This window comes from Brienomyrus brachyistius, unplaced genomic scaffold (genome assembly GCF_023856365.1).
Source record: "Brienomyrus brachyistius isolate T26 unplaced genomic scaffold, BBRACH_0.4 scaffold72, whole genome shotgun sequence".
Taxonomy (NCBI): domain Eukaryota; kingdom Metazoa; phylum Chordata; class Actinopteri; order Osteoglossiformes; family Mormyridae; genus Brienomyrus; species Brienomyrus brachyistius.
This window is the reverse complement of record NW_026042347.1, coordinates 378,039-400,275: the sequence shown is the minus strand read 5'-3', so window position 1 is coordinate 400,275 and position 22,237 is coordinate 378,039. Positions and strand designations below refer to the sequence as shown.

At 44.7% G+C, this 22,237-nt stretch overlaps 1 protein-coding gene across 1 annotated transcript in view; it reads right to left on the bottom strand.

Moving 5' to 3' along the window:
* Positions 1–3,702: 3,702 nt before the first annotated feature.
* The window catches only part of LOC125726463 (intersectin-2-like), a 125,127-nt gene continuing 106,592 nt past the window's right edge, over positions 3,703–22,237 (bottom strand). The window contains exons 27-33 of the mRNA XM_049002831.1: positions 6,571–6,738; positions 6,136–6,348; positions 5,765–5,883; positions 5,547–5,629; positions 4,758–4,841; positions 4,460–4,633; positions 3,703–3,894 (exon numbers count right to left, since the gene is read on the bottom strand). Of these exons, the coding sequence (XP_048858788.1) occupies positions 3,737–3,894; positions 4,460–4,633; positions 4,758–4,841; positions 5,547–5,629; positions 5,765–5,883; positions 6,136–6,348; positions 6,571–6,738 (999 nt within the window). The 3' untranslated portion in view covers positions 3,703–3,736. The remainder of the gene's footprint in view (positions 3,895–4,459; positions 4,634–4,757; positions 4,842–5,546; positions 5,630–5,764; positions 5,884–6,135; positions 6,349–6,570; positions 6,739–22,237) is intronic.

Sequence of the window (22,237 nt, the reverse complement as noted above, 5' to 3'; positions counted from 1 at the left end):
GCAGCCTGACAAACCAGCAGCAGCCTGACAAACCAGCAGCAGCCTGACAAACCAGCAGCACCCTGACAAACCAGCAGCAGCCTGACACTGACAAACCAGCAGCAGCCTGACACTGACAAACCAGCAGCACCCTGACAAACCAGCAGCAGCCTGACAAACCAGCAGCAGCCTGACAAACCAGCAGCAGCCTGACAAACCAGCAGCAGCCTCACAAACCAGCAGCAGCCTGACAAACCAGCAGCAGCCTGACAAACCAGCAGCCTGACAAACCAGCAGCAGCCTGACAAACCAGCAGCAGCCTGACAAACCAGCAGCAGCCTGACCCTGACAAACCAGCAGCAGCCTGACAAAGCAGCAGCCTGACCCTGACAAACCAGCAGCAGCCTGACAAACTAGCAGCAGCCTGACAAACCAGCAGCAGCCTGACAAACCAGCAGCAGCCTGACAAACCAGCAGCAGCCTGACAAACCAGCAGCAGCCTGACAAACCAGCAGCAGCCTGACACTGACAAACCAGCAGCAGCCTGACACTGACAAACCAGCAGCAGCCTGACACTGACAAAGCAGCAGCCTGACACTGACAAAGCAGCAGCCTGACACTGACAAAGCAGCAGCCTGACACTGACAAAGCAGCAGCCTGACACTGACAAAGCAGCACCCTGACACTGACAAAGCAGAACCCTGACAAACAAGCAGCACCCTGACAAAGCAGCAGCACCCTGACAAAGCAGCAGCAGCCTGACAAAGCAGCAGCAGCCTGACAAAGCAGCAGCAGCCTGACAAAGCAGCAGCAGCCTGACAAAGCAGCAGCAGGCTGACACTGACAGACAAAGCAGCAGCAGCCTGACACTGACAGACAAAGCAGCAGCAGCCTGACACTGACAGACAAAGCAGCAGCAGCCTGACACTGACAGACAAAGCAGCAGCAGCCTGACACTGACAGACAAAGCAGCAGCAGCCTGACACTGACAGACAAAGCAGCAGCAGCCTGACACTGACAGACAAAGCAGCAGCAGCCTGACACTGACAGACAAAGCAGCAGCAGCCTGACACTGACAGACAAAGCAGCAGCAGCCTGACACTGACAGACAAAGCAGCAGCAGCCTGACACTGACAGACAAAGCAGCAGCAGCCTGACACTGACAGACAAAGCAGCAGCAGCCTGACACTGACAGACAAAGCAGCAGCAGCCTGACACTGACAGACAAAGCAGCAGCAGCCTGACACTGACAGACAAAGCAGCAGCAGCCTGACACTGACAGACAAAGCAGCAGCAGCCTGACACTGACAGACAAAGCAGCAGCAGCCTGACACTGACAGACAAAGCAGCAGCAGCCTGACACTGACAGACAAAGCAGCACCCGCCTGACAAAGCAGCACCCGCCTGACAAACCAGCAGCACCCTGACAAACCAGCACCCTGACAAAGCAGCACCCTGACAAACCAGCAGCAGCCTGACACTGACAAACCAGCAGCAGCCTGACACTGACAAACCAGCAGCACCCTGACAAAGCAGCAGCCTGACACTGACAAAGCAGCAGCCTGACCCTGACAAAGCAGCAGCCTGACAAAGCAGCAGCCTGACAAAGCAGCAGCCTGACAAACCAGCACCCTGACAAAGCAGCAGCCTGACACTGACAAAGCAGCAGCCTGACAAAGCAGCAGCCTGACAAACCAGCACCCTGACAAACAAGCAGCAGCCTGACAAACAAGCAGCAGCCTGACACTGACAAACCAGCAGCAGCCTGACACTGACAAACAAGCAGCACCCGCCTGACAAACCAGCAGCAGCCTGACACTGACAGACAAACCAGCACCCGCCTGACACTGACAGACAAACCAGCAGCAGCCTGACAAACCAGCAGCAGCCTGACAAACCAGCAGCAGCCTGACAAACCAGCAGCAGCCTGACACTGACAAACCAGCAGCAGCCTGACACTGACAAACCAGCAGCAGCCTGACACTGACAAAGCAGCACCCTGACCCTGACAAAGCAGCACCCTGACCCTGACAAAGCAGCACCCTGACCCTGACAAAGCAGCAGCCTGACAAAGCAGCAGCCTGACAAAGCAGCAGCCTGACAAACCAGCAGCAGCCTGACAAACCAGCAGCAGCCTGACAAACCAGCAGCAGCCTGACACTGACAAACCAGCAGCAGCCTGACACTGACAAACCAGCAGCAGCCTGACACTGACAAAGCAGCAGCCTGACCCTGACAAAGCAGCACCCTGACACTGACAAAGCAGCAGCCTGACACTGACAAAGCAGCAGCAGCCTGACAAACCAGCAGCAGCCTGACAAACCAGCAGCAGCCTGACAAACCAGCAGCAGCCTGACAAACCAGCAGCAGCCTGACCCTGACAAACCAGCAGCAGCCTGACCCTGACAAACCAGCAGCAGCCTGACCCTGACAAACCAGCAGCAGCCTGACCCTGACAAACCAGCAGCAGCCTGACAAACCAGCAGCAGCCTGACAAACCAGCAGCAGCCTGACCCTGACAAACCAGCAGCAGCCTGACAAACCAGCAGCAGCCTGACAAACCAGCAGCAGCCTGACAAACCAGCAGCAGCCTGACAAACCAGCAGCACCCTGACAAACCAGCAGCCTGACCCTGACAAACCAGCAGCCTGACCCTGACAAACCAGCAGCCTGACCCTGACAAACCAGCAGCCTGACAAACCACCAGCCTGACAAACCACCAGCCTGACAAACCACCAGCCTGACAAACCAGCACCCTGACAAACCACCAGCCTGACAAACCAGCACCCTGACAAAGCAGCACCCTGACCCTGACCTGATGTGTGTCTTGGTAAAACTTGGTAAAGTTGATATAAGGTTCAGAATTACCTGTTTTAGTTTCCATTCATACCTTTATGAATTAAGATTTTCTGAGTGGAAATGTTAAAATCATATAACAATATTTTAACAGTGGAATGAATGCATAAGCAATTAAGGAACTGTTAGTTAAATCCACATGAAGCAACATAACGTCTTTAGTAGTAAAATGTGATGTATCTAGGAGTGACAATATGTTTCCAAACATTTGTATGTGCTGTGGTTTGCTGACACTAAATAATGTTAGGGGAAACAAAAAAACGACCTATTGACAGTTACAGGGTAGTGTGATTCTTGTAATAAACTTAGTTTTACCAAAGTCCTGTGTTAGTATTCAGTACAACATACACTGCATACATCCATCTTGCTTTCAGTGAGGGAAGATTTTTCTTTAAAAAAAAAAAAAAAATTTGTTCCTTGGTAAAGTTGGTTTGTCTCACAGGTACCGAATTTGTATAATTAAAATAAGATAAGATATTGACATAATATATTTTTGGTTTTATAAACAACTGACAGGAAAAACAAAAACCTGAGATATTACCATATCCAGTGGTAAACAATAATCAGTCCCAAAAGGGCTTTCCTATATTTTGCATTTGTGTCAAACGTCCACATTATCAGAAGTACTCAGGAGTCCAGACGGTCTCCAGCAGCACTGGCATACAGCTCTCAGCTCACAGACGCCACCTGGCGAGTGAACGTGGCAGAACCCTGTCTGTGCTGGAGCCGGACTGCCCGTGGCATCAGCCTAGAACCTGCTCTGCTGATGCTTGCCGCTGGTTCCGGGGATCGGAATGAGCATCTCGTCAGGAAGCCTCAGCTCTGTCCGTTTGTCTTGGGAAGCGGGGTGGAGGCGGGGGCGGGGCGGGGGGCGTATGGCATGGCACCAATCCGCGTCGCCTCATTTGAGAGATTTTTGGTCGAACAGCTGCAGGTCCAGGCGCACCCACACCTCGCCTGTCGGCACCTCGTGCAGCAGCAGGCGCCTTGTCGCTGCTCCCTTGTTTTCCAGCTCCTTCTTGATGGTGGCCACAGGAACTTCAGTGCGGCCCAGGAAGTCTAACAATGATACAAGCAGCCATGATGAAAGCGGCCACCATCAAACGCTAGTAATAGAACACAGGACCCTGTGTCTAATTTTCTTTAAAAAGAAATTAAGCAATAGGGGGGGGAAAGAAATAAACGGTCAAACACAAAAGAAATTATCTAGTAGAAGGGTTGCAGTGAGACTGCAGAATATACCAGGGCATAAAGTAGAGAACGTAGTTCATCTGTATGTGTTCTTGGGCTGTAGGAGTAACCCGTACAAATACAAAGAGAATGTTCAAACTCACACACACAGAACCAGGGGGAGGATATGGAACCAGAACCCTGAAGCATGAAACCACAGTGATACCCCATGGAGAAACTTAAAATGACGTGTAATAAATAAATAAATTAAAAATAAATTAAAAGTTAAATTAAAAAAAAAAAAAACAAGACGAAACTTCAAATATGACACCCAAATTTTTCTAAGGGAAATTTAACATCAGCACATTTAACATCAGAACTGTTCCCAAGACGAATTTCAGGAAGTGTCAACGTGTAAAAAGAGGAGAAATAAACATCTGAAGAAAGGACTAACCATCGGGAGAGAACTGGTCCCTCTTGAAGATGGTGACACATAGAACATCCTGGTACAGGTCCTTAATGAAGAACTGACAGTTGAAGTTCCACTTGGGGTTGATTGTGTCATTTATTGTCCGGGAGGTGAAACACTGTGCCCCCATGGTCACCTCGCAATATGGATTACTCTTTCCTGGAGGGTGTAGGCCATCAAAAAAAACCATTAAACCCAACCATCAAGCCATACATGAGGTACAAGGCATTAGGGGGTTAGCGGCTGGAGTTTCGGGAGATAGGACTTGACCTTTGACCCTCACCATTGGGCTTGCAGGGCTTGAGCTCTGTGGCCTCCAAAATAGTGACCAGCAGGCGGCCAATGCCACTGGTTTTCAGGGAACGAGCTGGAAATGCATACAGCAAGTGATGCATGAGTCGAAAGACCAAGGAACAATAAATAAGATTCATAATAAAGAAGTTAAGATGCAAGGAACTCCCAAGGAATTGGCAGAAATAAGATACAGCAACTGGAAAAAAAAACTGTAGTTAATGGGGCACTGCAGTCTATGATAGGGTTATCAAGGGTTCAGTAATGAAGGTCTGCATAAATAGACTGTACAGCAACCAAAAGGGAAAGTAGTAGGTTCTTAAACTGCAACGGATGTGTTCACTGGAAGGACAGGCTGTGTAAAAGAGGGAAACTCAAATTCAGGAAAAACCAGTGCTCAGCTACAAACTCAGACCAAGATTTTGTTTTTACAAACCAGTTGAGTAGCCTTTGACTGACTCTCTATGCTCAACTGGTTGGAAGAAACAAATTCTTGCTCATGGGGTTTGTAGGTTCTGGCTGTGAAACGTCCAACATGGACTAAAACATGGGGTCAGGGTTCTGAAACACTGAATAGGGTAATGAATATATACTGGTGACTTAGAGGATTTTATATTACAGATACATAAATATACACACACACACATACATATAACTAAATTAAATAGGAAAAGGACAAGCAATTTTGTAGACAGATGAATAAAACCATTACATAATCAAACTGGACTGAAGGGTTATGCTAAGACACTGAAAAGGATTAAATGCAAATAAAATAGTTCACCTTGGTAAGCTTTCTCTCGCTTCTTCTTCTCAGTCTCTATGAAATGTTCTGAAGCAGCTTTGATTTTCTGCGCCCAGGCAGTCCTGATTGATTAAATAAGAAGAAACACCTGATTTGTTACCAGAACAGGACACCGAGGGAGCCTCCTTGTGGACTGAAGCCACAGCTTCCTTGTTCAATTCTCCTTAGTCTCTTCTCTAACTCCCTTCCTTCCCCACTCATTGATGTTCTCTGTCCTGAGAGTATAAACACGGTCGATGTGGGAGATGTGGAAGATTGGCTCATCGCTAGACGGATCGGAGGGCATCTTCACCAGAACTTCATTTAGAAACACGGGCTGGTTGGATAGAAGACCAAAATCGGGTCATAGACTCGCATTAAATTGGAAGTACACACAGTAGAGAAAGCCCGTAAAAATGGGCTAAACATACAACTAAGGAAATGGCACCTCTTTCTAGAAAGTTCTACTCCGAATTGTATGGATATGAAAAGTTCATTTAAAACGCAATGTATGATTTTGTGCCGTAAATGTAACTGTCTGGTATTGCTAGCCCCCTCCATTACTCCCCAGCATGAAAAAGAGTCTCACGTTCTTGTACATCTTGAACTGCATGTTGCACTTGGGACTGAAGAGCTTATCCGTCCCTGATGAGGTGAACTGCTTCACTGCTTGGGTGAGCAGCAGGAAGTCATTGAAGAGGAAGGTGTATAACTCCTTGTTGCTCTTAGTTTTATAGACCTTGCCGCTGTGTAGCAGCTTTCGGGGACCCAGGCAGTTGGTCAAGGAGTTGAATATCAAGTTCTGTAGGGAAATGGAACAATTGGAAGTGTCCAGTAAACTGTAGGAAAGCTGCAAAAATCCAGACCCTAACTTGTAGTAGGATTAACTCTGTAGACGACTTTGTTAGAGGCTGTGCATGTAAACAAACATTTGTTAAGAACTTCAGGAGGGAATATTGTAGATTATATAAAACCCAGGCTATAGACAAGAGCTTCGTGATATAGTTGCATTAGATGTGCTCACCTCAGTGATGCCTTCACACTGGACATGGCTCTGAATCCACTCTAACCTGTCGGAGTTCTCCTTCTCCCGGACCCCCTCGTTGACCTGCAGACAGAGCTCCTCGGCCCTGTCCAGAGCCTCCCGCAAGTGTCCATGGTCCAAGTGATTCTCTGGAGTGTTCTCGAGAACCTGGGGAGCAGGAGATTTGGAAATAGGTCTGGGACCTGCCTAAGAATGAACTCTGTCTTTGGACAAGGACTGTGGAGTTCAGGGTAGAGTGAAGTTACTGGCGGTTTGATGTTAATCAGATCCATCCATCCATCCATCCATCCATAAATAAACTGGTGCAGCACGTTTTGTAACAGTTGACATCCAACATTTCACAATACCCATACTCACTGTTAGGTTGAAGAAACAGTTGTTAATCATTTCTGTATGATCAGCAATGAGTGTAAATATATATGTATACGTTATTTCTTATCTTCTAGCCACATACTCTTAGCTATTGTACTCTAAGTAGGTGGTTAACAGCTGCCTACTTAGATAAGAATCTCACTTCCCTCTCTTGCGCCCCCCATTGACTATAAATAAAGAAGCCAAGGGGAACCACCCTTTGTAACACATTCTGCTGTAGTTTGCATTGCAGAGAGTGTGGGTACCCTTGCAAGTAAAACTGTAACCTGTGTGTGTCTCGTAAATGTGGAGTTGGGGTGGAAACGCCGGGCGCTTTCCCCAACATAGAATTTGGTCCTTCGAGCCGGATCCGAGGAACCCCGAAGACGTCTCCAGTACGCCGAGAGAAGCGACACCGAAGTCTGTCGACAGCCACTCGAAGTCGGGTGCAAGAAAGACCTGTGATGTGAATTCGTCATCAGGCCGGTGGTTAGAACTGCGCTCGACGTCTGGTGATGTCTGAAGGACCTCGGTGACGGATCAGAGAGCACACTATACAGGTGAGAGATACGGCACCTAAGTGAGTAGGTGGCCAAGTGAGAGATACGGCACCTAAATAAGTAGGTGGCCAAGACATGCATGTGGTTGAGGTTAGCCGAAATTAACCGGGAGAGAAAGTAGGCGTTGTTGGAAATATATATATTGATGTATGTGGATGTGTTTTTATAGGTTTTAGATTAACCTACACGATCCACCCTAAAAGCAACAACATACTGGTGACTGAAGGATCAAGGACGGGTTTCATCCCTGAAAACTAACACCGCTGCTCTAATAGGGAGCAGTAGAAGGCCGTGTTAGTGTCCTCCTGAGGTCTCATGCCAGATACTTGCTTTTAGGATTTTTTATTTTTTGTAGTGTATCCATTAAAAGGTAACAATGGGGAAGAATCAAAGTAAACAAATGGAACTAGAGGGAGATGAGAAGTTTATGGAAGGATATAAGCCAGGATCAGGACAAATAAGTAGATGGAGGAAAAAACATGGGTTTGAAGGAAAACTCCACACTCCAGATATATATAAAAGCTCACAGACTTTTGTATAAAAGCTAAACTTAAAACTGGAGATGTTACAGACTACCAATAAGAAAGAAGGTAAAGACAGAAAAAAAGAATATGTTTTTTCTGATGCATGGTTGGAACAAAGTAAGTTAAGAGATGTACGTAGAAAACAGAGTATGCAACAATTACATGGAAGGATAGAGATAGTGTTTATGAGACGAGCAGATTATGGCAGAATAGCGCAATGTAAACAAAAAGATGGAGAGGAACCTGAGGATTTTATGGATAGAATGAGAGTTGTATTTAGAGGAAACTCAGGGATCCCATTTGATGAAGAGGCAGTAGGAGTGTACCAACAACAGCTAAAACGAGCTTTTGTCGCAGGCCTAAAGCCCGAATTGCGAAAATATCTTGACAAACATTGGGTACATCAGAATACTGGTTCAGTCCAACAAGCACTAGAATATGCCCAACACGCGCAGAGAGCGCAGAAACAGGAAAAGACAGACACAATATTCAGCGCCTCAGATGTAGTAGCGTTAGTGCAAATGAATCCTCCGGGGAGGGGAGGATTCAGAGGAAGGTCAAGAGGCCGAGGAAGGGGGAGAGGTGTTTTCAGAAACAATTACAGGAATTCGTCTCAGCAAGATAACATTTGCTGGACATGCAGGAAACCTGGACACTTAGCTAGGAATTGTAGAGTAGGGAAACAACCATATAACCCAAACTCCATTGAAAACAATGATCAATGACCCCCCTCGGAGGCCCCTGTTACCGACACCATCCGAGGCAAAACAGAGGTGATTTTAAGAAAGGAAACGGAGGTCACTTTACAAGACCTTTTAGATAAGGAAATAGATTTACAAGCAGTGTGTCAGTTATTAGCAGAAAGGCAGTGGGAAACCTTGCCAAGTCGGAAGTTAGTCATAAACGGCAAAGTATATGAATGTCTGTGTGACACTGGAGCATGTAGGACTGTCCTAACCTCCAGTCCTCCCGGAGTCACATATTCTTCATCAGTCATAAATATAAAAACGGCAGGAGGTCAGACAGACAGACATCAGTTAACAAACCCAGTTGCAGTAAAAGATAAGGAAACTGGACTTGAATGTCAAGCACAGGTGTTAATAAGCCCTTCTTGTCCTGTTAACTTGTTAGGTCGAGACCTTATGGTACAAATGGGCATTAGCGTGGTTGCCACAGCCACTGGCATGAAAGCAATCGTAAATGAGGAAGCTTATGTTGTGCAAGGAACCACAACACCACAATATTACTGGTCTCTGGACCTAGGGGGAACTGCACAGACACGAGAATTATTGCGGAAAACTAGAGAAAAGCAGTCCCCTAGACAGGCCCAGTTCATGCCTGACGATGCCTTACACGTCACTATGTGGTACAAAGACACCCTTGGACCAGATTATGTCTATGACAAAACGTTTCATGCCCTCCAAGACACTTGTATAATATATGTATGTTAACCCCACCACTGGGTTTTCAGCAGCCTCAGTCATTTTATCTAACAAGCAACAAGCTGTATTTAGAGAGAGAACACCACACGTATCTCTTTCAAAACCACCCCAGATGCAGTGGAGAGATGTAGAGATGTTCTTACGAGATTCTATGCACAGTTACAATGACTACCAACCCGTATCTGGCTCCTGTTGGAGCTATGATGAGAAACACAATGTGTGGCGGTTTCCTTTGGGATGGAGAGTTCAAACCACTCCCACCACACACTTAAAGGACCCAACCTGACAAATTTTTTCAACCCTGGAGGAGGGATCATGTCCAGATCTAGATCGCCTTCCAGAAGGGTTGTGGTCGTCCTCCCCCACTGATGTAGGGCTGGTAAAGGGATTCCCACCTTACAAAGTAACTGTGAAATCAGAACACCGTCCGGCAATACCCATTAAAACCTGAAGCAGAGAAAGGTATAGCCCCTGTAGTGCAAGACATGTTAGCATCAGGAATATTGCGAGAGGCTCCTGAAGCCACTTGCAACACTCCTATCTTTCCAGTCCAGAAGGGACATACAGGGAAATGGCGCATGGTGCAGGATTTAAGACCTGTTAATAACATAGTGCAACATGCAGCACCAGACGTGCCTAACCCACACTTATTGCTCAACTCATTGACTCCTGATAAAAGCTACTTCTCAGTAGTGGATCTTAGTAATGCATTTTTCTCAGTACCATTGCACCCTGATTCTCAACATTTATTTGGATTTACCTATAAAGGGAAAAAATATACATATACTAGACTCCCTCAGGGATTTTCTGAAAGCCCACATGTATATACCATGGCCCTTAGATACTCTATGAGTACCTGTGAAATACCATCACATAGTCAGGTATTACTATACGTGGATGATATCTTAATAGCAGCAGATTCAGAACAACATTGCAAAGAAACTACCCTAACTGTGCTTCAGCATTTATACAATACTGGACATAAAGCTTCTAAACAGAAGTTGCAGTACTGCAAAAAGACAGTTGTCTATTTAGGGCATAACCTTTCACAAAAAGGTCGCTCGCTGCTAGAGATAAGGAAACAAGCTATACAGGAAGCACCTAAACCACAGACTAAACAACAGATGCAATTATTGTAGAGAATGGTTACCAGATTATGCTTTTCTAGTTCAACCTTTGCAAAATTTAATATACGGGAAGGAGATGACTCTAAAGGACAAAATACAATGGACTGAGGACGGAGAAAATGCTTTTACAAATTTAAAAAGAATGTTGCAAACCAATGTGACCCTTGCTCTACCAGATTATCAACAACCATTCACCCTATGTGTAGATGCTAATCAAGGTTATATGAAAGCAGTATTAACACAGCCATTCGGAGCAAAAGAGAGACCGTTAGCATTCTATTCAAAACGATTAGATGCAGTAGCAGCTGGCTTTCCACAGTGTTTACAGGCCTGTGCAGCTGCTGCAGAAGCAGTAAAGGTATCAGCAGAATTGGTACTTTGTCACCCCCTCATACTTAAAGTTCCTCATTCTGTGTCTCTAATCTTGTTGCAGACACCGCTTCCATTCTTAACACATACAAGACATCTTACCTTAGTGTCACTTTTGCTCTCACAACGTAACATTGAACTTCAGCGGTGTGGCCTATTGAACCCTAGTACGCTTCTCCCTACCGCAGAGGATGGGGAGCCACATTCTTGCAAAGCAACAATAGAAGAACAAACAAAACCAAGAGCAGATATTCTGCAAACTTTTATACCAGGATCAGAAGTTGTTTATGTAGATGGCTCAGCATCAAAAAATGATATGGAAAAAAATAAAGTTGGGTATGCTGTAGTTACATCTACTGAAGTGTTAGAAGCCAATGCACTCCCTTCTACTTGTTCAGCACAAGCGGCTGAACTTTATGCTGTGATCAGGGCATGTGAACTGTTCAAGAACAAGTCACTTACTATCTACACTGATAGTCAATATGTGTTTGCAGCTGTCCATCACCATGCAAGAGTCTGGAAAAATAGAGGTTTTAGAACATCACAGGGCACATCTCTTACTCATACGAATTTGCTACTTAGATTATTAGACGTTGTGCATTTACCGACTCACTTTGCACTGTGCAAATGCAAAGCACACCAGACTGATGACTCTGCAGAAACCGCAGGAAATAGTTTTGCAGATAAAACCGCCAAAGAAGCGGCACTGAAACAACCTACCTTATCAGTGGCAGACATTCTTTTTATAGATAGCGATGTGCTATGTGATGCACAGATTCATGCTCCTAAAATAGAAGTACAAAGTTGGATCAAAAGAGGAGCAATACAACGAGAGAAAGTTTACTATATGAATGACAAGCCCATCCTACCAAAAAATTTATACAAAACAGCTGCTTTGGTGAGCCATGGAAATACTCATGTCTCAACAGGAGGGATGGTACATATCATACAACAATATTTCTATGCTATAAATTTTTCTGATTATGCAAAACAATTTTGTAGGACATGCTTAATTTGTTGTAAACACAATGCACAAGGAAACATCAGACCAAAACGTGGCCAGTTCCCCACAGCTGAGTATCCGTTTCAAGTTGTACATATGGATTTTATTGAATTATCTTGGTCACAAGGAAAGAAATACTGTCTAGTTATTATAGACACCTTTTCTAAGTGGGTAGAAATATACCCTGTAAAGCATTGTGATGCAATGACCGTTGCAAAATGTTTGGTAAGCCATTATTTCCCTACCTATGGCATACCTCATATTATAAGATCAGACAATGGGACTCATTTTGTAAATCAGACTATGTCCCTTTGCTCACAAGCATTAGGTTTTACGCTTAAGAATCATTGTGCGTATCACCCCCAGAGCGCAGGCTTAGTGGAAAGGACCAACGGCACTATTAAAACAAGGCTAAAAAAGACAATGGAAGAGACAAAAAGGCCGTGGCCAGAATGTTTGTCTCTAGTAAAATTATGGATGAGAATAACTCCCACTCCTGCAGGATTAACACCTTTTGAAATAGTGTATGGTAGACCATTTCCCCTAGCAACTGAAATGAATGACATAGAAAAAGCAGACCGAGAAAATACGCTGGCTGATTGGATGCGTAAACTACTAACATCACAACAAAAACATAGCCCCAGTAGTCTGCCGGTAAATTCTGTTTCTACTCAACAGGATAACTTGCAGCCGGGAGATTGGGTCCTGGTCAAGGTCCTGTTGCGGAAAGATTGGAGCACACCTCGGTGGGACGGTCCTTATCAAGTCCTCCTCACAACACCAACAGCAGTAAAGATCGCAGAACGACCTTCCTGGATACACAAAAGTCACTGTAAACCCATCAAGCCCTTATCAGAGGCCTCAGCAACAGAGTAGCAGTGGAAGTCCGCTACAAAGGCACAGTAACCAATAGGGTGCTGTTGTCTCAACCCGGTGAAGAAAACAACTGAGCTGCACTCTATTTAGGATGGCCCTGATAGGGTGGGGATGTGGTAAAGTGACTCTAGGGGTCATTCTTGTTGTAGGACTTGTATGGTTGTCCTGGCTCTCACCAGCTCCATTACAGCACCTACGGCGATGGACCCATGATGACTTCCATCTACGCCCGTTGCCCGCTGACCACTCACATCCATTTATGCAAAACTACTGGTACCGATATGTACATGATACTGTAACAGCGAAAAATGTGACAAATTGCTATGTTTGTTCAGTAATGCCCACTCATAGTGAAGGACCTACGGTGTATGATAAAGCTATGAACATATCCCAAGCCAAGTGCGCTGCTTCTTTCGCAGGAATAGGATACCAGAGCCGTCTTTCCCTTATATTTTCGCTAGCAGGGGAAGATGTGAACATAACTATACCTGGGACTAATAGAATGACAGTGGTCCGAATTAAGTATCAGGAGGCTACAGGAAACTACCCAGATGACGTTGGGTTTCAAAATGGTACCTGTATACAGGATTTCTGGGTAGACTTCGCTGTTGCTAAAACTAATGTCTCACTTCCTTTTTCTGTCTTGATGGACCGAGACCCACTGACATATCAGCATGCCATTTGTTTTAAGCAAGATAATGGTACGCGATGGATAGGAGGAAACACCACGAACTGTAACCTAACATATGTAGACAGCATGTATGGATCTCCAATTTCGATGCTTCGCCCCAGTAATGGAACATATTGGGTGGACGGAGTAGCATGGTTGTGTGGACCTCGTGCATACTTTGTCTTACCACCGAACTGGTTTGGAGTGTGCGCTCTTATTTTTGTTTCAGATCACACCTTCCTGATAGCACAGGAAAGTAAAACTTTCTTCAGAAGCAGGAGAAGGCGTTCGATATCAATACAACCCCATGATAGTGTGTGGGGAACCGACGTGCCCGCTGAACATAAATTGTGGGGAACAGGCAGTAAAGTTATGCTGGCCCTGTTCCCTGGGCTAGGAATTGGAAAACTCATGCTACGCGTAGAAACTCTAAATTATAGACTAGGTCTATTTATGAATGATTCGATACTGATTAACCAAAAACAAAATGAACAATTAGACATAACCAGACAGATGGTAATCCAGAATCGTATGGCATTAGACCTACTGACAGCCGCACAAGGAGGAGTATGTGTCCTCCTGAACCAAACGTGCTGCACTTACATTCCTGACAATGTGCACTCACCCAATATGACATCTGCCTTAGACCGCCTCCGAAACTTACAAAAAGTGATGACCATGGACAGTCGACCGCAGTCCTCCTCATCCTGGTTAGACTGGTTTATTACAGGAACATGGTGGTCAATACTGATGAAAACATGCCTACCTCTTCTTTTGTTTTTCATTTTATTTTTCTGTTGTTTTATTACTGTTATACCATGTTTGAAAATGTTTATTAATCAAGCTCTTAATGCTGCTTTTCGGACACGCAGTACAATGTTTCTCTCCCTTACCCAAACTATAGAGACAGAGCCTGTTTCCAGCGATGGCGATGAAGAAGACATATAATTCATAATGACGGCCGAGCCGAAAGCACCCGTGCAGGGCTCGGACCTGAAGAAACGGAATTAAATGTTTTCCAGGATAATGACAATGTGGTCTAAATGAAGGTTGTACCTAAAGTGCTTTTGCAACTTCTACAATGTTGATGCTTCTGATCATACTGTCATGATAAACAGGAGGGACTGTTAGGTTGAAGAAACAGTTGTTAATCATTTCTGTATGATCAGCAATGAGTGTAAATATATATGTATACGTTATTTCTTATCTTCTAGCCACATACTCTTAGCTATTGTACTCTAAGTAGGTGGTTAACAGCTGCCTACTTAGATAAGAATCTCACTTCCCTCTCTTGCGCCCCCCATTGACTATAAATAAAGAAGCCAAGGGGAACCACCCTTTGTAACACATTCTGCTGTAGTTTGCATTGCAGAGAGTGTGGGTACCCTTGCAAGTAAAACTGTAACCTGTGTGTGTCTCGTAAATGTGGAGTTGGGGTGGAAACGCCGGGCGCTTTCCCCAACACTCACTCTTCTGCCTGAAGTTTTTGCATTTCATTGGTATTTAACTCCAGCAAAACAGCACATTCTTTCTTGTATTTGCTGACCATGATGATGGTCACAACCATTATCATTTGGTCCCCAAAGGAATTGACACGAACTGCATCTTTGGCAGGGCAAAGTCATACGTAGCAGCAACCCAAATTGAGCTAAATCCAAGGCAAATTGGATGAGGCTAATTCGTCATGCCTCCCACATCGCACACTGAAGGAGGGACCACGGGTGACAATGTGCAGGACTTACGTTCTTTATGATGAGTGGATAGCGGGTGATTCTCTGCATAGGCTTCAGCAGGAAGCTGGACAGTGGCATACCTTTACACCGGTGATCTGTAGCGATTTTCTGAGAGAGAGACACACACACACTTAGGAGTCAGAAACCCTAGCCTACGTCCTTATCTAAAGCACCACTCTAAATTTCAGTCTAGGTGCTTTAGAAGAGTTGAGTCCAGAGGTCTCATAGAACATAGTATTGGCCCGCAAGATATCTTTGTAATTCATTTCAGAAGAAAATAAAGAACAGTTCAACATCCATTTAACCCGCTACCGCTTTTTCACTGAGGACATTTGGACGGCTGCAATTCTCCCGCTTACCGATCGCTCTGGAACAGCCTTTAACAATGAACTATCTACCCCTCCCATTTGTTCCAGGGCTGCTGCCCACCATTCCTCACCTTGAGGAAGTCCTTGAACTCGGGTTCCTTGTCAGTCTTTTGTTGCAGCAGGGCTGCACCGTTAAGCTGGCAGCTGCAGAAGCGGATGTAGGCCTGCATGTGCGAGAGCTCCGAGGCCAGGATGTCCCCAATCATCTGCACCGGCATCTTCTCGCCACCCGTTTTCTTCCTCACCCTCAGTGCCCTGCCATTCACAAACACAATCACCAAAACCGCAAAGGCCGCCAAGTCCAGTACCAAGCAATTTCTTCGTAAAAGTTCAGGTGAGTTTCAAAAACAGAATGCTGGCCAGTGCCATTCTCAACAAACATTCCAGTCAGTTCTTTAAGTGCAAAAACTGTGCAGCCTGTTTTGTTATTATCCATCGACTGCATAGATAATTCCTTTTCCTGGCACTTCTCTATTTCTGGGACTTCACTCTTCACTCTGGTGCTGTTGTGGGACACGATACTCGCAGTTCGTATTCCTAGAGCAAGGTGGCAGCATCGGATCACGTTTCATTCCCAAGAATTTCAGCTACCAAGAAGAAACAAGCTTGTGGAAAGACACACTTGTGAAGTTTGGTGTTGGACATAATCAGGTCCTTCCAGTTGACGAAGATCATGGCCATTTCAACATCTGTCAGGCGTCCCGACTCAGACATGGGCTTGTAAAACACCTGGAGAAAAAAAAATGAGAGACGGGCAAAGTTGGAAAGGGTTAGTAAAGGTTAAGAGGGATAACAAAATGTTAGGGAAAATAAGTTAAACATGTTCTGGCACAAAAACCTACACTCAAAGCCCTATACATGAGATCCATGACAAGAATATAAAAACTCAAAACTGCAAATGCTTAAAGCAGACTGAAGTGCAAAGACCTCACGGGGGCCCCACTGCAGATCATACCTCCAGGACCAGCTGAAGGTCAGCCATGTATCGCTCCTCCGTCTCAATGAGCTCGTGGATGTAACCCTGTCGCTTCCTCTCCTGCGGACTCATGGTGTCCAGGCTGGTCAGGTCAGCACACCCTGCAGGGTCGGGGATGACGGGGGTGGGGGTGGGAGTGGGGGGGGGGGCAGCCGCGGTCAGCAGCTGTCTTGCGTGGCCCCAAACATGTGGCTAAACCACTGGCTTGAGAAGCCGCTACCCGGAGCTGTCGCTAAGTCACTGCGCGAGAACAACCCTCCCGTCCGTCTTACCTTTTGCTGAAAATTCAGATGCGCGCAGACGCTGAAACTCCATTGGGTAACTTTCAATACGCCTTTTTGCATGAGCCTCATCCCCAAGCCTTAAAAACCGCAGCCAGGTTTCCTCTCTCGAACCCATTTTGCCTGGGACTGTAACCATCCTAGTGCTTAGCTTCTTGAATAACCTGGTCCTGGATATATATATATATTAGACGCTAATAACCAAACCTCACACCATCCTTGTGTAAGACAATGACTTGCCAAAAAAAAGCAGGTGCTTTTTAAGCAAATCCTTTATTTTCACGATAAATGTACATATGTATAATTTGAGGCACATTTTCAAAGTAACACAGCTTGGGAACTTTAACACAGACAAACTGACTTGACTACTGCCAATGCACTGTGGGTAAATTCCCAGTGGGGCCAAATGAAACCTCAAACTGCATAGACTGTTTAACAATTAATGCAAGGGATTCATTCAAAATGCATCTCTCTTGCCAGCAGCATAAACAGATTGCAAATTTGCATAAACAGAGCAAACCTTTAATTGCTTGCAAAATGTTTTCCAAGTAGAGGATATTTTTCAGCTGTTAAATACCTTATTCAGACATTTCTATGCCTTACTGCAAGTAATCACACATATTGTAGACTGAGCACACAATATCACAGTCATCCACATGAAATGTGCCGATGACACAGCTGTGGTGGGCCTGATTAGCAGTGGAGATGAGACAGCATACAGGGAGGAGATTGGCAGACTGGTGTACAGCTAACAACTGGATGTTAAATACCAAGAAAACAAAGGAACTCATCATTGGTTTTAGAAGGAAAAGGGTGGATCACCAGCCTCTGGTGATAAATGGGGAAGTTGTGGAGAGGGTGTCAACATTCAAGTTCCTGGGCACATAACAGAATTTGCTTGATCAGGAAGGTGCAGCAAAGACTGTACTTCCTGAGAGTTCTCAGGAGAATCAACCTGCCACAACCTGCCACAACATCAGAGTGTCCTGACCTATGGTGTCTTGGTGTGGTACAGCAGTAGCTCTGCAGCTGACAAAAATGCCCTGCAGAGAGTAATCAGAGCTGCTGAGAAAATAACCAACACACACCTACCTACCCTGGAATATATCTTCAACCCCTGGTTCCTCCGCAAAACATCAAATATCATAAAGTACTCATCCCACCCTGCTCATAATCTCTTCCGACGTTTGCCGTCAGGCAGACAGACGATACAGGACAATAAAAACACACACCACAAGACTTTTGAACAGTTTTCACACAGAGGCCATCACCACCCTGAATGACGCTATGAAGTCGCTAAAACATTGATTGTGGAATGACATGTATCCTTATTTTATGCCAGTTACTACTTTGTTTTGACAATACATGGCTGGTACTTTAAAATTACTCTGTGTGTGATTAATTTCTTTTAATTTAATTTAGGCTTATTTATTAGTTTTCTTATTTATTTATTTGTTTATTTTAAGATAAGATTTTCTGTATTTTCTTTATGTAAGGGGAGGCATGGTGGTGCAGTGGTTAGCACTGTTGCCTCACACCTCTGGGACCCGGGTTCAAGTCTCCGCCTGGGTTACATGTGTGGAGTTTGCATGTTCTCCGCATGTCGTCGTGGGGTTTCCTCCAGGTACTCTGGTTTCCCTCCACAGTCCAAAAACGTGTTGGGGATAATTTGGCTTGCTAAATTGCCCGTAGGAGTGCATGCGTGAGTGAATAGTGTGTGTAAGTGTGCCCTGCGATGGGCTGGATGTAGCACACTTTCATGTTTCTGTGAAAAGTGATTCCAAAGTGAATCTTTACTCACTAAAACAATTTCACCGCATTGTTGTTCTTGCTCTACAATATTGTCATCTATACGTTTCATAAGAATAGTACACTTGTATGATCCATCAGTTTCCTTTATGAAATACTTAACAAATACCATCTCAGCCAATTTGTGTAACGGTCTTGATAATTGTACAGATGAATTCTGGGTAGATTTGGGCACGCCTCAGAGTCGTAGTGTGAGCGGTATGGGAGCGAAATTGGAGCGAGACAGAGCGACTGCTCCAGCCTTAATTAAAAAAACCGCTCCGCGCTCTGAACAAATTCCGCCTGCTCCACTCCTCGCTCACGCTCCGCTCACATGCTCTGGAGCACGTTTGTTTTTACTGTAACCCAATACTGTAGGATCCAGGGTTTACCTCCCACAGGAGGGAGAGGAAGAATTTTGACACCGCAGCAGGAGGATGCTGTGGTGCAGATGGTGATCGCCAATAACAGTGTAAGGCGGAGAGAAATCCACGAGAACATTATTGCCGATAACAACATATTTGCAAAGATCAACACTGTTAGCACAACTGTTTGTCTCAAGTTGTTTTAAAAAGGTAGCGAGGGTTATTTCTATTGCAATGAATACGGTCAGAGTAATAGGCTGGATGAGCCCTATAAAGGGCTTACTTTTATTGTTGCAGGCTGTTGGTCCGTGGCACCTGAACACTTCTAAACCTGTGGATTCCCATCTGCTCTCCAGTCTGCAGCACTCCTGTTTGTAAGAACCTGTGTGATCATTAAACCATGTGGATTGTCTGCCGGTTTTTCCACTTTATCTTTCAAAGACGCTGTTTCTTCTAAAATCAGTTATGTGCCCCCTGGTCATATGTATAGTAATTCATTTGCGTGCTCCCACTTGAAGAAATTTCTTAAAGTCAGTCTAACAATTCTCCTTTGTCAGTGTGATGACTTCAGTGTGAGCCTTTTACCTGTAGAGCATTTTGGCTCTATTACACTAGACTTCTGCAGTGGCTCAACTTTCTACGTATTTGACTGTTTATAATACACACAGGCACAGAATGTTCTCCTCTTCATACAGGACTGTGTAAAAGTCTTGAGCTGTCAAAGAGGATGATGTTCAAATGATCTTCATGTTGGTGTAGAACTATAAAATGATGTCTGTCAGAACATGGCAGCTCTGTCATTTCACAGCCTCTCCGACAGTCACCACAGTATCTGCAGTCCCACCCCATGCATACAGCTATTTTTTGACTTGACCACTATCATTATCTTATGGCTAATTAGTACCTCTTTGACTTTTGTTAACTTATTAAATTAATGAGTAAAATGAGCTGGTGGTGAAGTTTACATAATACTGTACGTGGAACGGCTGAGGTGCCCCTGAGGAGATGTTTGGGAACTGAAGAGGTGTTTATCTCACCACCCAAAAAGGCATCAGTAGCTTTTTGGAGAACAGAAGAAATACTTGTGAGTTTAAATTGTGTTTCTTTTAATTTCCATCCATCCATTTTCCAAACCGCTTATCCTACTGAGTTTAATTTGCATATATTCTAATGTTAAATAGTCCTTTTTCTGATCAATTATGTAATTACTACTCGGACGAACAGCATTAAACATTTTCTTTGGCGGCCCAAGACTTTTGCTCAGTATTGTAGGTAAGAGTCTTTAGAAAAAGGACAGGAGGTACTGTGAGCTTTGAAGGACACGTTACCAGCTGTATCTGTGCAACGCGCTACAGCAAAAGATTGAAAGGGTCTGCTGAGCAGAGCGAGGAATCGAGGCAGCGGTGAATGAAACTGACGAGAGGCAGACTGACACAAGTGTTTCCTTATATTATTCCATAAAGGAACTGCACAACAAACAACAATAACATGATGACCATGAATGACAAGTTACACTAAGGATGGTAAGGCACACACACGGTGAGTAATTACACAATGGCTAAGAGATCCGAGGATCAGGCAAGAACCGAGGACAGCCACAGTTAAAGGCACAGGTGACAACCCAATACACAGCACAAACTACAAACAGGGGCTATATACAAGACATACACAGGGCTATACACACGCGCTCACTGGGACATGCAGATGCTGCCGGCACTACAGTATGATAGCGTATTGGAATTATACACAGTTCAGTACAGTATCGTAATTTGAAAAGCATTTGAAACAGCTGTACTGTACATTGTCAAAAAAATCTGTAAATAGCGACACTGTCTATTGTATTACCTTATATCCATGTAATACATATACAAATGTCAGATGTTAATCTGCCTGAGACATGAAGAAAAAGGGAAAAAATCGGTTATAATGGTCATCGGCTTATAGCGATCAATTTCACCCAGACAGATGTGATCACTGTATATAGATTCCACTGTATTACCAGCTATAAAGGCAAGAGGCATAGCGGAAACTCGCTGACTTCACTTGAGTGAGATGCCTGAATGGCTGTCATGCTCTCCTTAGCATGGATTATTCAGCTCCATTCATGTAAGTTTTGCAGAAGGCTTACTGAGCTTCCATTTTGAGCAAACTGTGCCAGTCATAAGCACAAGTCTGCCTGTTGCTCCAGTGGCCTAATGGAAGAGGCACTGGTCTTCTGAGCCAGGGACAGAGCTGGACTGGGCACCTGGGCAGAAATTTACAGACGAGAGGAGGCCATTCGGCCTATCAAGCTCGTCTGGGCAGAACTTACCTAATAGCTCAGAGTTGTTAAAATCTTATCTACTGTAGCTCTGATTTAAAGAAACCCAGGGTTGCTACACTAGCAGGAAGACTATTCCATACTCCAACTACACGCTGTGTAAAGAAGTGCTTTCACAAATACATTTTAAAATGTCCTGCCGCTAATTTCCCCCTATGGCCACAAGTTCTAATATATAAACTAATATTGAAATAGCCATTTGGCTGAACAGCATCCAGACCTGTTAGAATCCTATATACCTGAATCATGTCCCCCATTAGTCTTCTTTCCTAGAGGTTGAACAGATTCAGTTCAGCTAACCTCTCCTCATAAGACATTCCTCTAAGACCAGGAATCATTCTTGTAGCCCTACGTTGCACCCTTTCCAAGGCAGCAATGTCCTTTTTAAGGTATGGTGACCAAACCTGCACACAATATTCTAGGTGGGGTCTTACCAAGGAATTGCTTTTACCTGCTTGTCATTGTAGCATCACCTCCCTTAACTTAAACTACACACACCTAGAGATGTAACCTATTTTGGCCTTTTTAATTGCTTCCCCAAACTGACGAGAGTAGAACATGAAAGCATCAACATACGCACCGAGGTCATTCTCACAATCAGCTAACTTTATTTCAGTGGAACCCATAAAATATCTGTACTTTATATTTCTGCTCCTTTCATGTCTACTTTATCTACTTTAAATTTCATCTGCCAGCCCAGTTGCTAATTAAATCCTATTGTAGCCTCTCCGCTGCTAGATCAGTATCTGCTACATCACGTACCTTGGTGTCATCAGCAAATTTAACCATTTTACTGTATGTATTGACGTCACTATCATTGGCGCAAATTAGGAACAATAGTGGTCCTAAAATTGAACCCTATGGTATCCCACAATGAACGCAGGCCCACTGTG